The sequence below is a fragment of the Helicoverpa armigera genome, chromosome 15 (assembly GCF_030705265.1).
Source record: "Helicoverpa armigera isolate CAAS_96S chromosome 15, ASM3070526v1, whole genome shotgun sequence".
Taxonomy (NCBI): Eukaryota; Metazoa; Arthropoda; class Insecta; order Lepidoptera; family Noctuidae; genus Helicoverpa; species Helicoverpa armigera.
Window position 1 is genome coordinate 2,244,025 of NC_087134.1, and position 16,886 is coordinate 2,260,910.

Here is a 16,886-nt window from a genome sequence, read left to right on the forward strand (position 1 = left end):
CTCCAGGGTACTGTTTTGGGCACAGTCCTATAAATGATGATTAATTCAAGTTTCAGCCTTTTATATAATGAGGTCAAAATAAATGTGTAACATTATCATATTCAGGTAAATGACATACATACCGGAATGAAAATAATACGATATTTTACCTTTTCAAACGTCGAGGTCGCGTAATTATGTTACGCAAATAAACATTCTGGCCTTGTAGGTATACAATTATTCTTTTGTTTAAAAACACTTGTAAAAGTACATATGTTTGAATTGAGACACTGTCGCGAAATTACACATTTTTGTGGAAAATTTTGGTAAGCCTGGCCCCTATGTGATGTCATTAGATCTATAGGGAAATATAGTTACCACGATGTTTTTTGTAAGGTCATACGGGTTCATTCTGTATACAATAGGTATTCTCGTATCTAAATAAATATAAAGCTTCATCATCATCATCATCAGCCTATCGCAGTCCACTGCTGGACATAGGCCTCTCTAAGTGCACGCCACTGAGATATAAAGCTTATTATGATCAATACTTCCTCTGATACAGCGACTATACCTATGTATTGTAGTTCCTTGAATTGATTTGAGGAAAATGCGTTTGTTGTTATCGTAGGTGTAAAGATCATGAGAATGAGAACTGGTTTGACGATTATAAAATTCAAATGACACGACCTATTTATGTTTGCTGTAAGAGTCAGGAGCAAGGCTAATACTGTTTAGTTTAGGTTATGTACTTTATGTTTACGCAAGACATTATTCAAGTAAGTCAGCTTTCTGCATAAATCTCTTCAGAAATTGTAGCCTATTACTGATTGCTTTATCTGCCTTATAGGAAAAGCAGTCTGAATGGATTCCCATACAACATTGTCTAGATAAGGAGAGACCTTGAATAGAACTGTGTCGAATCTTAAGGCTTTGTAGGCGCACCTGGTTAACAATAGGCATTCAATCAACTATGAATTGATACGAAAAGAGCATAAGGCTACATTTGCGTTGGTCCCTTTTCGTCTAAACATTCATATACGCGAATTCATTTATGTAAGTTTATCTTTATTTATATCTTCATCGCGGCTATCCAAAGACATCCTTGAAACCGGTTTCTTGAATAGGTGGTTTGACCATACACATGCTTACTTATATGAAAGAACCATTAAGGTCGATACAGATTGCAGTCAATGACCCGTTTCGCAACAGCTTTTTTTGGACAAGTCAAAATTTACTACTTGGTAGTATGTTTTGTTTTTACTAGATTTCTTCCTTAAGATAAGTTTCGGAACTGCGTTTAAGGATTAGCGCACACGATAAGATTGTTACTACGATAAAGTTACTTACGAAACAGAATCAATAAATGTCATCAATAATGCAAAACGTGCGTTTGTGTCTCGTATTCAGTTCACGAATCCATTTCATCAGAACTGGAATCGTACACGAGCCGTCTAACGGATAACGTGTGTTATGAATGGATAGACGTTTGACAAGTTGATACTCATTTGTCACTGCAAGCAACCAAGTCATGTTTCAAGAGGACTTCAAATACTTGAAGCTTAACATCGTCAACGTCATCTTAAACTGTCTGCTTTATGCTTCTGTTAGCAAGCTCCCGTGCCTGACATAATTGGGTGTCAACTAAAAAACGTAAGTGTGCGCTGAACGTGTCGTGATGTCATTGCTCTGACCTAGATTACCTGTTTGAAGTGGCGTTAATGTGCGCTCTTATCAGCGAGTAGATCAGGGTAGTTCAGCTTGTTATGTTTGACTTGATCTAATGCGAAGAGGTGCTAATGAAGGTGCATTTGTACTTTGATGTTCAGCGGTGTTATCAGCAATGTTATTTAATGAGGCATATCTTAGCTCCGGCAAGCTTTAACAACGGTTTCAGAATAAGAAGCTCGAGCTTTTTAAGTACAACTCCATATTGATGTTGAAAATGTCGTTTGGAAAGATATAAATGGTTTAAGTGAAAGCAGGGTCTGTCTGAAATCTGGACGTAAGTAATTAATAATAGTGAGTGACCAATCCGTAAGGAGCAACTATAAGTTTTTCTAGCAATTCCTAATTTCTATTTTTGACACTATTAGTGGTAAGATTAAGCATGGAAATAGGACTTAAATTTTAGCATTGTTTCAATAATGAACTATTGGGATCATATGGCACGCCTTAGGCGGGCGCGTTAAATTCTATTAACTATGGGTGTGACGGACATTGTACTGAATATAGATAATATTGTGCGACGATATTCAATATGGTAATTTGATCTTGCAATTATAAAGGTGTTTCAATATAATTATACTGCGGTTATGCGGTGTACCAATCCCTATTTCTGGGCTGTGCGAATTTTTGCTCATTTTGCGTCTAAAGTGGGATTTATGAATATGTCCTGGTTACACGGCAGAACTTTTGCTCTTTAATGATGATGGTCTCGTTACGGTAAAGTTTCTGTAAGGCTAGATACACTTTCACGTTTACATTCTGGAATACGAGTGATGTTCTCGAATTATAAGCAATGTAGATTAAATACTAGGTACAACACATAAATGAAACAGCTTTTACGAAACTAAAGGTTTTTTTAACCGAAACCTTCGTTAAGCTTAAATACCGAAATAAAGCACACCGAAAGCATTTCTATAACTTTAAATAGCCTCTCATTAAACTTATGAGGAATTTACGAAATTCCCTAATCAGTACAAGCAATTAACAATTATGTAATTGCTGCATTGATATTTTATGCGCACATAAAAACATATCTGATGATCAATACTGTAGGTATCTTCTATCTATCAGTGATTTAAACAAAAATGATTTTTTTATGAAAGTGCACTTTGAAGATTATTTCCTGTTTTTGAAGTGTTCGTTCTTTCTTAATTGATACGTGTTATAATATTTTGATCTTGTCTTAGAAACAGTAAGTTTTTAAATGCATCAGTTTAGTTTGGTTGTTTAAGTTCCGTTCTAATCTTTTCATGTTGGACGGGAGATGGTTAATCATTTGAAGATAGTAATTAATTTGTTTGTCTGATTGAGAGCTGTGAACATGAAAGGAAATTGTTCTTTGAGAATCGTTTATAAAATCTGTTAAAAATAAGTAATTAACGTTTGAAATACCTACTTTAAGAGTTTGGAAAAGCTAAGCTTAAAATTATTAGTATTTTGAAAACGAAGTTCAGGAGTTTTTACCCACAGGCTTATCCTTACCGTAATAAGGTTCCAATTCTGTTATTTCAAAGAAATTTGGAATTGAACAATCGTAAAATTGACATAGATGACTAACAAATAAATTAAAGTCATGGTTCCATTTAAATGCGTAATCCCATAAAGGATTAACTATCAGTTTTCAATATCTTAAATTGGACATATTATTGTTACTGCCCTTTGCAAATTGTGCTACCATAAAACGTAAAGAGACATAATTATATCATGTAATTTGATCGCTTTTGCCTGAATATGTCATAGTAAATTAGTGTTCTGATAGCTGGCTTGTAACTACTGTTGTTGTAAACCAGTTTTGAGTGGAGATTTAATAGGCAAGCGTGTAGGAGATACCTACCGTAAAATGTGACGATCTATGAAAGACTGTAGGTAGCAGTAAGATCACATGTTTGCCAGGTTCGATAACAGGAATGGGTAAATTTTTCTCTAAAAGAGGAAACAAACCCCAGTGAGGCCTACTAGGGCCAAAGCCTGCCTGCAGGATTGTTCGAAAGAGTTACCACAGCCCTAGGACACTCACTCTGATTCATTCATTCGGATTCATTTGATGATATTACCTACAAAACAATTTTGTTGTAGTTTAGGATGGCCTATATCTTTGAAGTATGCGGAAAGTCCTTACACGTTCATCAAATTGTTCTCATTTGGGTTTTATGAATAAACTTGTTTGTTATATTTAGATCATTAGTCGGAATATTTTGTTTTCCTTGTTGACTTTACTATTATAAGTATACGCTAGCTGAATTTGTATGAAAATCATTGTTAACTACAAACGTGATAACATTACACGGACTTGAAGTAAATCCAAGTGTATCGATAGCAACCAGAAAAAGAGGTTTTCAATGATACGGTCTTTAAGCAATATTTTTTCACATAACCCCATAAAGATTATGAATGGTAAATCAATAACAGACCGCTATAAAACCAAACAAAAAAGGCGTAAACATAAAAAAAAACGAGCCAAGTTCTCTGCAAATGTTAACATAGCGATACCCACGTGTGGTTTGTTTCACCCATAATCTTAGATTACGGTGTCATTATGCAACGGAGAGGTCATCGGCCCAATTTGTAGACTGCCGAGACCGCCGGTGACTCACTGCGGTTTTATGGCCTTACTAGAACGAATAGGATGTTTAGAACTTTTGATAGACTGTGGAGTGAATGAAGTGTGGGGATTATTATCTGAAGTTAATTTAGTGTCTCATTTTGCAAGGTGTTGTATTTTGTTGTCAGTATTAGCGTTTGCATTGTGGATGTGTGTTTTGTAGTAATTCTCATTATAGCTTCGGTTCTTGTTACACTATTTCTTCAAAATATATTCACGATCCTACCTACCTTACTATCGTCCACCTAAAATATTGTAAACATCTCAAAAATCTAAACTTATTAAGTCGTGACCTGTATTCCTCTTACTTGAATAGTTCATGTGCATATAAAATAAGCCGTGCCTTCAGAAATATTTGCTGCGCTTGTACTTTTCAAGGATATTTGCATATGCATAGGGCTCGTCAGGTCAAATTCTCTCGAGGGATCAGAAGATAATACAAAATAATAAATCAACCTTAGACCGGTCCTAGCAATGTAGGTACAATGCCTTTATATTATTACGAGTATAAAGCCAAAGACAGTTTAATTTATTAATGAGGATGTTTTGCGTCGACGGCCTTTAGAAAAAAAGTAAAAACTAGTCTGTCAGGTTTTTCGCTGTCGTGAGGAATCCCCCAAAAGCCATGAGAGGTCAACGGAAAGTCAAGATTTTATTCATATGTGTAAAGCAATACGGTGACCCGTGGATTTCTTCGGAAGTGTTGTTATTGTAACCTTGAAACTTGAAATTACGTGCAAGTCCATTGATAATTTTTAATCAGACAGCACTGCTAGTATTTTAGTTAATAACACTACATGGATGTGGGTCTTTAAAACTTCCTAGTGGTAACTTCAATGACGCAACAGTTCAACATTCTAATATCTTTCGCAGGACAGCCATAGATAAGCGATTATTTCTTAATGTGTTGGCCGTTGACTTGGCACCACGAAACACCGGTAGCTCATGCCAGAGGTGACAGCTGGTGCTAAATATCTCTGAGCTTGTATAATTGAGGATTACCTGTGTTGCTGATGTGAATGTAAATTACTCTTGAATAGGCTTTAGCAAATACGTGCTAAATCATGCTATTTCTATAGACCCTTCAAGGATACGACAGATGTGAACATTACGGTTTGAACATTAAGACAGCACTCGAATGAGATTGTATGAGTAGTAAGTTTAATAGTGCAATAACTTAAGTTGAAGGCTAGCATAGTTCGTTTGTAAAGTCTTGCTAAACAAAGTAACATATGATGATGAAATGTAAAAAGAGATTGTTGATATTCGCAAAGCAAACTCAACATTTAAGTAGATTCTACTTCGAAAAATTTTTAATCGGAGATGCAACCTTCCATTGAAGATATCATGTAAATCTTCATTGGTATCATCTCCCTATTCCCAATCATTTTCTATCCATATCCAGTCTTGATTGGTGTATTATACAGGTTGTAAATCATATCCCAGTGACTAGAAATTTATCTCTGATTTGTATTTCTAATGGCGACGTCGCAGGAAATCCGCGTGTAAGGATTGGACTGTAGATGAGATATAAGTCATAATTTGTTCGCAACCATGTTGGCTGTGGGATATCTACGCAATATTTTAGACTCGGAACGTCAACGTATTCTGAGCACATCTTTGTACAATTAATATATCAGGTAACGCCACACTTAACGTTTGTAGCGATGTCACTTACATAATGGGATTGACATTGGAAGGCTTCTATAGTGAATAATTCATTCATTCAATTGTCATTCAATGTACGTTCGTTCTCAGCACAAAATCGTTGCTTATGATCTTCATGGTATGTTGTTTCTTCTGATTTCTTGCGGAACTCGTCTTGTTAAATAACTCGGATTGTCTAGGTTATGATATTGCAAGGGTAGGTTAATCGGTGGTATATGCCGTTATAAAGTTAACATTTTGATAGAAGTTCTTCTTCAATACCTGTCATGTCTTCAGCCTAAATAATATAAGTATTAATATAGTAGTAAATAAAAACAAGCAGTCCTTAATCTTTGAAATCTGTCTAAGACTTGGAAAGTTGCTTACCCGTCACAGCAAACCACAATTGGATCAAGTTTTAATCCTCAGTCTTCACGCCAAAGGTTTCAAGTAACTCCTTTACTCCTTGCACTTAAGACTTGCTAATCGGTCAGGTATCATTAGAATTTTATTACGAACGTGTGTAAGTTACACCAGTATCATTATTCAATCAAGATCTGTTTGAATTCCAACACGTTGCTTCTTGGACTTCAGAACAAGTGACGTGGCATCCAGTAATATTTCGATGGCAACTTGGGGATATCCCAGAACGTAGAGAATTGATGCCTATAAATATTGTGTATCATCATATCCTGTTCTATCGGATGAATACGTCTTTTATCTTCAATATTCCTTTGAGTCAATTTTAGTTTAGATTTCTGACGAACCCGGGGTTTATAAAATCTACAATTATTTTTATATAAGATTTTATTTTCTACTTATTTATACTTTAATTTGAATGGAAACCATCTCTATACAATGACATTTCTTTGAGTTAACGAAACCTTTTTAGCGTAGTAATCAACTTCGGCCTTCACAACATATTAACAGTTACTTTAGACTGGCATTAACCAGTAGCAGTTAAAACATTAACTACTTCTAATGTAGTTACGAGAATTAGTGAGTTATCTTGTTAGCTAACTGTAGGTTGATGCAAGGTTGCCACGCGTGGCTGACTCTGTGGCTATCGGATGTCTGATGACGAGTGACGTAGGGTAGTAAAGCAAAAGTGTTTCTAGGAAGAGGCAGTTGTAGGCGAAGATAATTAACGTTTATCATTGGCTGCTGTTTAGAGTTTGGCAAGATTATTTTGTGTCCTTAATTTGCTTTTCATGCACTGCATGTGCGTCCTCTGTCGTGTATTTTTTATTTGTCGCATTAATCTCACTTAATGAGATTCAGCTTTGTTGGTGTCTTAGAAATTGAGTCATATGACGGTAACGACAGGTTTATGATAGCACCTTATTGAAATGTAAAGCAGCACTAATGTATGTATGTAAATTGTTGTCACATTGTTACCCATCCTACATGGTATGACGCCATTGCAAGGATGTCTGCAATTCTTTGCAGTTGCTGATAAAATGACGTAGTCCTTGTCCATTTTTTCAACACCTAGTCTTTTATATTTCCAATATTTCATTTCTTCCATCACCCACACAGCAGCATTCCTATTGACCCAATTCAAAAACATAAAGATTTGATGTATGATCGATTTGAGTACAACCATTTCATTGTTATTTCTAACAAACCGTATCGCGTTTGTACCTACTCGTAATTCTGACATAATTTTCATTTTTTATAGTTTGTTTGCAATTACTTTTAATTGGCAGTCTTACGTTTGTTTCTTTGATATGGTCGTTAGATTTTCGTGCAGATTCAGAGTAATGACGTTTTTTGTTTATTTTGATTTTATATTCGTCTTCCAAATAGTTTTCTTAAACTTTATTGCCTTAGTGGCGTTTGGCGGGTGTTAACGGAATGTGACACACCCTCATTGAATGTATATCATGTGTTTTAGAAAGTTGTTTGGCATTATAAGCCCTACCTTAAAAACTAATTACAGTAAACTCTAAATTTTATTTTATTTGCTTTGTGTCGTTTTCATGGGATCTCCGTATTTACTGGTTTTATTGTTAAAGTAGCTACAACTATTAAATGACATTTATGCATAATTTTATGGGTCTTAAAATGTCTCTCTTTGTTTCATTGACAAGATTCTCATCGTCAAATCTATGGAACCAGCTGGCAAGACTAGTCCACTCACTTGTTTATAGAAACGGCTGTAACTCGATAATAGTAGCCATAAAACGGTGTTTGTTATTTTAACCAGATCAATAACAAACCCGAGTCCTTTTAGCATTCTGTAAACTTGCTGGAAGTGTTTTAAAATAAGATGACCGAATAATTTTGGGTTTAGGTTTCTTACATATTTTGGGTATTTTAAGGGCTGTGTTGTTCAAACTATTATAATCTAGTAAAATAAATGCATATGAGGATTGTTCGCCCCAAAATTAATATTCATTATGTGTGGACTGTGATTAAGGCAGAGGTTACGAAAAAAAGGTTCAAGGAACATTATGCCTATCCAATTTTAAAGATATCAAAGATTGCTCTTTAAATTGACACCTGCCTAAAAAAGAATTAAACCAACCACTATTTACGTCATTAAGGCTACACAAAAACCTGTTATTTTGAAATAATCGTGACGTTTCCATCGATCTATCTCTAGGGCCACCCCATTTGTGGTACCTGCTGTTTTTTGTCCAGCCTTACAAATGTTTGGACAGCCAACAATCCGTGAAACAATAGTTAATTTTGTACCAATAGGGTAAGTTTCTACCAATTTAAATTCCGCTCTGACAACAGTCAGTCAATTTTGAACGTTTTTTCTTATTTTTGAGAACGTTAATTGCTTTTTAAGATTTATTGCTAGAACACCATCTTCTGGGATTTATGAGGTGTTGTCGATGAAAATATTTGTTCTCCTATAAAATGGAGCGTGTTATTTTAATTGTTTTATATTGCGTGGTCGTCACGTTTCTTTTGTTTTTCTTCCGAGATTAGTACAAGGACAGTTAAAACAATAAATGAAACTAAAATAATTCTCGTATCTTGTTACGTGTTGTTTTCATGACCTACGAGTTTATTTATTTTTTATCTTAGACTGGTTGTTATCCGTTTCTTTACTCAATCGCTTCTTAGATATCTACTTCAAATTCTTCATTACATTAATATTCATTTTATCTTTCACTATATTGGAGTTTTCCCAAGCTTTGAATCTCCCACGTTTTTGTATATGGTCAGTAGTAGCAATTAGTACAGTATTAGAATCCCCTTAGCATACCAATAATGTATTGGGTCCGTATTGGTATTCGTGACGGAATATGGATACTCCATTAGTGTAGTGCGTCTCCCACGGGCTTAAATCTTTATCCCATAGATGGGAACCAACTGTTGCAGTATGGTTAACTCTTAACACCTTCGGTAGTTTGTAAACTTGTTAGCAATATTTCAAGCGTCCTATATTAAGATTTTCTTTCATCTTAAGTATCGACGTTAGCAATAGTTCTTGTTAAAAAATATAGCCCACTGGAGAAAGGGCAATACTTTTGCAGTAACAAATAATTGATGTTGGTAGCATGGTTGATAGTCCAAGTTTAACCAATCGTGAATTAGATTATCTTCGCCAGGAATAAGAATTGATGAACATAAGATATCATTCGTATTTTCAAGTATGAAGATGAAGTAATGGAAAAGTTTCATTAATGAAAAGTATTTCTTTAACTGTTGTATCTTTACAACCATAGATTACAACAGCTGGGTAAATAACATAAAGCTAATAAAAACGCGATAACTACAATTTGCTAGCGTTTTATTCCTAAATCTCATTTTGCTTGATAATGACTAGTTGGCGCGTTGTTTGTCAATTCTTCGTTTTAAGTCATTTTATCTGGCATTAAGACGAGCTTTAATATTAACCTGTTTAACACTGCCAAAGTTAGAACGGCATTTGCAATCCGATAATTGCAAAGCCTATAAATTACCATCTTATTATTGTAACAACCAAATTCTGGGTTAGCAATATAAATCTATTCACCGTTTGTCTGTTACACATTCCTGTCTGTATGCAGTCCTAATAAGTTTTCGCCTTGTTTGACTTGTCGTATAAATAAGCTCATTAATCAATGGTCTCGTTGTCCGCGACATTAATCTGAGTTAATCGGGAGCCTATAAATAGACTATATTCACTTCTCGCCTGCGCGAACGTTAAATCTATACTTATATGATTTATGGAGGCTCGCCTCTGATTGTTCATGCTTCTGCCTACTGTTTTACTTCACGCATTCGGTAGTAGTAAGGCGTGCCTAGTTTGAAGATAAATCATGTGGATGCTCGACTGTTTTCTTATTTTCGTGGTATTTTGAAAAATATTGAATATTTATGGCCTTACTACAAAAACTTAAACACCTGTTTTACACTTGTCTAAAAAAAATGTGGCTCCAAAATGAACCATATGTCAACGTCATAATTTGTCATTTTTTTAGACAAGTCTTAAACTGAGACGTTTAAAAGTTTTTGTGGTAAGACGGTTATTCTTTACTACATTTATACTATCTTTAAATTCTGCTCCATTCCAATCATATAAACATAATTATTTTCTCACACAGAATATTTAATCAAATGTGTATTTTCTATCGGTCCTGTATTACGAAAATGTAGTCTTTAATTAACTGAACAATAAAACAAAATGTTGCAACAAACATAGATAGTACCTATAATTTAAGAGCACTGAAATTGGAAGATGATTTATTAAGTGTTGCCATCCTAGTAGCTGTTGGTGTCACCCATAAAGAGATCAACAGTTGTAAACTCTCCGGCGAAGACAAGTAGACAAGGCTTAGAACATGATAAACTACAACCGAACAAAGATGATTTATCAAATACCAAGATTTATGTTTAGTTTAGATAGGAAGTGTCTAGTTGTGTAAAGGGACTATCTGCCATAGTTAATGCAAGCCATGAAAGAGTTATAGCAGCGACTACAATTTAAGAGTGAAGATTTTAAGCGGCGTTCGTAACCCAATAAAAGATACATATTAATAAATTGCAGGGCGTGATCCGTGCCGTTTTGCTGGCAGCTTAGGGAATTTCGACTGTTTAAATTCTACTGCTTTATTTATAGTGTGTTTTGACTATCTTTTCTATCTTTTTTCGTTTAGCCAGGTGTTTAACTCCTTGATTGTTTTATATTTTTCTGTTAAATCCAGAAAAACAACGTTTATTCTTTGCACTTTTGTATTTTGTGAGTTCTTGATTTCAAGATGATTGGCTAATAATATTTTTGTTATTGTTACAGTTGGATTCCTGATCTTAGTCTTCTACCTCTGGGGCACCCCCTACAAAAGGGGTTTCTTCTGCGACGATGAGTCCCTTAAGCACCCGTACAAAGAGTCCACCGTCACCAATGTCATGCTGTACATTGTTGGGCTTGGTCTTCCAGTCGTTACGGTAAGTTGAATTTTCTTTTATTGACAAAACAGTAAATATGTGGCATTTATTCTTTCTTATGGTCAAAAACCGTAACACTTCCACACTAAACTAGATCTCCAACCTGTGAAATGTTATTTTCTTTCTATTTACCGTCTTCTGTTAACATACAGCCGTAGTGGGCCATCGATCATTGTTTGCTCATAATTTCTATGTCCATACACTTATCGGTCCAATATTGGTCCAACATGTTTGGTATAACACATTTTGGGTCGATTAGAATTCGAATGACAAATATGACCAATGTTTGGTCAAACTCTTTAGCCTGATAAAGAACCAAAAGTTTGAACTTCGATTATGTTACTTTTAAGTCCAACTCTCGGACAATTCGAAAGTGATATTTAGACTTAGGTCTCTGTATATTTCGCACATCTAAATTGATAGCTCTTTTCTTGTTACATTTGTATTAATACTTTTTTGTTCGACTGCTCTCCCACGGTATTGAGTAACTTTAGCATATTACCTAATGTCGCTTCGTAGTTAGATAGGATTTGTATCAGTAAGTTATCTTCCCACACGAGCCATTAAAGAGCATTGGCTTATTTATTTTGGATCTAAAGCGATTTCACAACGATGCTATAAGACTCTTAAGTAAGTTTCCTAATCTGATTTTATATCTTAAGAACTTTGTTTACATCGATTATATTTAGCACAATTGCTTTGTCAACGCTATTTCTTGTTTTGTATTCTACTTATTGCTACCGGATCTATTATCCTATCTGTCAACATATTTCCTTCTATCTCAATTATTTCTACAGTTTATTACAAATTCTAAATCCAAGTACTACTTAAATCATTTACATAACGCCATTACTATATATTAGCAAACCCATAAATTATATAGTTCTGACAAATATGCGACTGTCGTGATTTTGATATAATGATATTTGCCAATGTACTTAATTCTAATGTTTACCGGTATTTTGCAAGCTCTTGAAATATTGCTACTGGTTGTAAATCTTCATCTATGATATCTTTCTGTTCTTGTATCTTTAGAAACAACTTTCCACGTGGGAGTATAGCTATAGAGGTGATTAATTCATCTTGGAGTTATAAATAACTAGGACTTCTGATTTATTCTCGATCAGTAGGAGCAAGTATGAAGTAGGAGTAGTTTTGCTATCTACTATGGTAAACAATTTAACTTTCTTAAAGCCTTTAAATTCTGCAGGAAATCTGCTATGATCTCCATTATAATTTTCTTCACAAAGGACCTATGGAAGGACGTATTCACCACACGTGTAATCGCTTCACCTATCAGTGCTTACGGCACCTGTCTAGTCGATCATCAATTAACTATGCAAAGTGGACAATATAGAATGCGAAGCATCAACCACGGGCTGTCATTAACCATATCTTTCCATACCCTACAAGGGATATTTTATCTTACAGTGTTTTCATTAACACTATTTGTATTAATTTATTCAGGACCAGCTGTTCAATAATTCAGTGCTAGATTGTCAATCTTATTATCTACACCGCCTCATTAGCTGGTGATTGTTAGCTTTAGTTAAAGGCCACTATAATTAAAGCCTTAACTTCAGGTTAGAGATCAAGATTAGGAATATTTTAACGAGTTTCTGTTATGAGATTAGGCTTAGGTTTCAACAGGTTTACAATCACTAAATTGAATAATTGTTATAATTATATCAGTGTCTTTGGTATTGTGAAATAGACCTAATAATATTATATATTTTCTGATTCTGGAATAAACATTCGATTTTTTAAAGGTTCTCGAATTACCTGTTTTGCATTTGGGATTCTTGTTTAATGTAAATGCGTTTTTGTTTCAATAAATTTAATTTTAGTGTCTCTTCTAACACCGTTTTCGTTAATTTATTCAAAACAAACCGTTACATAGTCCAATACAGTGTTATCGACGTCAGAATCGATCCCTTCCAATCGTTCTCGTCCATCGCATTCGAAAACGATACGTTGAACAGGACAAGTGGGTTCGATTCCCACGTTGTTATCGATTGCACCCACTTAAATAGCTATAAATAACGATCGGACATTGAAGATCGGCCTTGACTTGTTAATTATAGATCCGATTTGTCCTTTATTCGGGAAAGATTGCATGTTTTCCTCTTCTTGTATTTGGTACCTGATACCATTTTTCCCTTTTCATTTACTTTTATGTCATCCCTGAACGTTATTGCTACGTTGGTGGCCTCATCTGAAACAGATTTGGTATTAATGGACGGTCCAATGCTAAGTGCCTTTTTATTTTAAACGTAATCACAGACATCTGTACAATGTCACACTGTATTTAAAAACCTTGTGACAACCATTTCGCAAAGATAATTCTCATTAATTATAACTGTCATATAATATATGTGAAGCTCAATTTCGGTATCAAATACCCTGTTGAAAGCAATCTTTAAGTCGGAGTAACATAATATCTGCTTATAGCACACATGTTAACATATCTATGCGCACAAAAAGATTGATCTCCGTAATTACTGGAACGTATCATTATCGTGAACTAGATCAGTTCGTGATGGGATCTTGTTATTATCTAGTTCTGTGGCTGCCTATTTTGTGACATTAAAATCAACAATCTTTAAACAGTAAATTGCTTTATTGCCGAGTTTTTTTGTCGATGCAAACAAGACATTGAGATCAATCGCCTGGCATACAAGTCCGTTAATGTACTCGTGTTATTTATTTGCCAGACCATCCGGTGTTCGATTAGATTTTTTTATTCGTTTATTACCGGCATGGTTTTACTCCCGACTTCGGTTGCGTTGTTCGAGACAAAAAATATTCAATTTGGCTACAGATTGGAATACATAAAGCATTATTCTTTTTTACTAGTAATTCGTGAAATCTTTACATAGGTATACAATAAGGCATTGAAGTATAAATTATAATTATCGTTGGTCAATAAATAAATAATAATTACTGAAATATTTCTAACAACCACTTTATTATGGAATAAATTATAGAATTCTCAAGTCCTTATTTTTATAAACACGTCTTGACTCATCCTCCGACCCTTTTTCCCAAACTACGTTGGGGTCGGCTTCCAGTCTAACCGGATGTAGCTGAGTACCAGTGCTTTTACAAGGAGCGACTGCCCTATCTGACCCCCTCAACCCAGTTACCCGGGCAACCCAATACCCCTTGGTTAGACTGGTGTCAGACTTACTGGCTTCTGACTACCCGTAACGACTGCCAAGGATGTTCAATGACAGCCGGGACCTACAGTTTAACGTGCCATCCGAAACACAGTCATTGGTGTCTAAGATATACTTAGAAAGTACATACAAACTTAGAAAAGTTGCATTGGTACTTGCCTGACCTGGAATCGAACCCGCGCCCTCATACTCGAGAGGTTGGTTCTTTGCTCACCTTCAATATTTATAGCTAGTTCGATAGATCATAATATATCGAATAACAGATAAATGTATCGTTGAGTGAACATTTCATTTGAAAGATTCGATCGCTAGATCCATTTAATTGAAGTCTGACGTATGTGGAAAAAATATGAAGGCGTTTAGCAATTTGCTCAAGTTTTTGTTGATGTGGATGAAGTAATGTAAAAAGTGGCGGCGAGCGGACGTGGTAAAGAAAAATAGAATTGCGGCGAACCGCGTGAGATGATTGCACTTAAAAGTAGAGTAAAAGAACTAAAACTGTATTGATGTTTTGCTAAAGCTAAAATCATTTTTTAACATCAAATTCTGGCAGGTAATTGACCTGAATTTATCAAGCACGTGCACATGTCTGTAAATACGTTTCTATAACCAAGAGAAAATTGGCATCAACAGGAAAATTGTGGTGAGAGACCTGATCAATTTCCGACTTGAACATATCAATTGGATCACAATTATTACCTTTGCCCTTTCCATTATGTTTAAGTGCATGGTTTCCATATAATTAAGTACCAGCACGATCTAACTCGATGATTGAGTCTTTCTGCACGATTTAGCCCTTTACTTTCACCATGTACCAATCACGTTTGAATCCCATTAATTATATTACGATTGTTTCCATTGACCTGAATTATGGATTTAATAGCTTGATGGCAATCAAATACTACTTCGTCTACTATTACAGCTATTCGTTTCAGCTTACTATCATTATGGGCACTATTAAGTTTCCTCTTTTTAAGTTTCGTACCGAAATTACGCGGTTAATTATCAACATCAGCGTTTATGATATGTTTATCGTGACTAACTGTTTAAAATTCATCGTTAATGGCAGGGTTAAAAATTGCCTCTCACGTATCGAAGTGTCGTTTATGTAGATCAATGATAGTTTTTGTGGGACCGTTTTTTATCTTATAATTGGGATGAAATTAAATTGTAACGAAGAAATGAATATGCTTTAAATTTTATTTCGATGTGGCTGGTAGTACATTAAATCTTGCCACCATAAAGGTGTGGTGGCTGTAATTTGTTACTGTATTTATCAGGCTTTAAAGCTGTAAATAAAATGAATGAATGAGAAGTAGATTTACCAGCATTACATGGTTGCTAACTTGCTGACACGTCGTTTATTTACACTGCACCACTGAGTGTCCTAGCAGCAATGTCTAATGTCTGTACTATGCTGATTTAGATTCCGCCTTTGATACCAAACGGGCCGAATGTTTGTTCAAGTGATTTGTGTTTTGTAATACCGTTTATTGGATTCCTAGCATCAGTGTGAAGCATTTAGAAATCCTGACGCGATCTATTTGTATGCATCATGTGTTTATCTAAGAAACCTGGTCTACTCTAAATGTTCTACCATTTTGCATTTCAAATTAACTGCGTAGTACTACAAGTTTAGTGTTGTTTTTTTATTCTGCAATGGGCGGTTACTTTGTAAGGATAGGCTTGCGTAAACGCACGCCTTTTGCATGTTCTTTATTTACAACGGATACGTTAATTATTTTAATTTTGCTATTTTCGTTTATTAAGAAATTTATCAGAAGAATGTTGGTTTTAATAACTGGGCGTTGTAAAAACTTAGCTGTAGTGTTATTTTTAATGAATTTGATTTGTTTTTTAACTCAAGTGATTTTGGTAGTACATTTTAGAGCTGGGTTTAAGTTATAGAGATTAAAATTGTATTACTACGTCTGCTATGTTTACTGGTGTCACTTAATAGTAATGAACGATTTTTAACGAGATTGTTACTCTCGTAATCGTTAAAGACATTTTTATTTTAGATAGTACTCGTTATGTGATTGCCCCTGTAACCAAAGCACTTAGTACTGTAATTTTGATTGCATTGAGCTTTTCTGTGAATGTTTAGTTAAGTTTAGTCCATTCTATTGTTTTCGTTGTTACTAGACTAGAATGGCGATATGAAAGAAATTCCCGGAATCAAAGCAACGATTTCACGCTTTCATTCTTTTGTCTTCATTAGAAATTAGACTGTCACCATGGTTGCATAGTTTAATTGGTTAATCAGCGCATGTTGTGTATAAATTGCAGGGAACGCGATTATTTATAATTATGCAGTCTTGTGCATTTCTACTTAATTATTGTAATATTTTAATTATATTTGA

The 16,886-nt window shown here is 34.8% G+C and overlaps 1 protein-coding gene across 1 annotated transcript in view; it reads left to right on the forward strand.

Moving 5' to 3' along the window:
* Window positions 1-16,886, forward strand: part of LOC110371266 (putative phosphatidate phosphatase) — an 85,734-nt gene that overhangs the window by 17,936 nt on the left and 50,912 nt on the right. Inside the window, exon 2 of the mRNA XM_049844848.2 lies at window positions 11,193-11,344. Coding sequence (XP_049700805.1) covers window positions 11,193-11,344 — 152 coding nt within the window. The remainder of the gene's footprint in view (window positions 1-11,192; window positions 11,345-16,886) is intronic.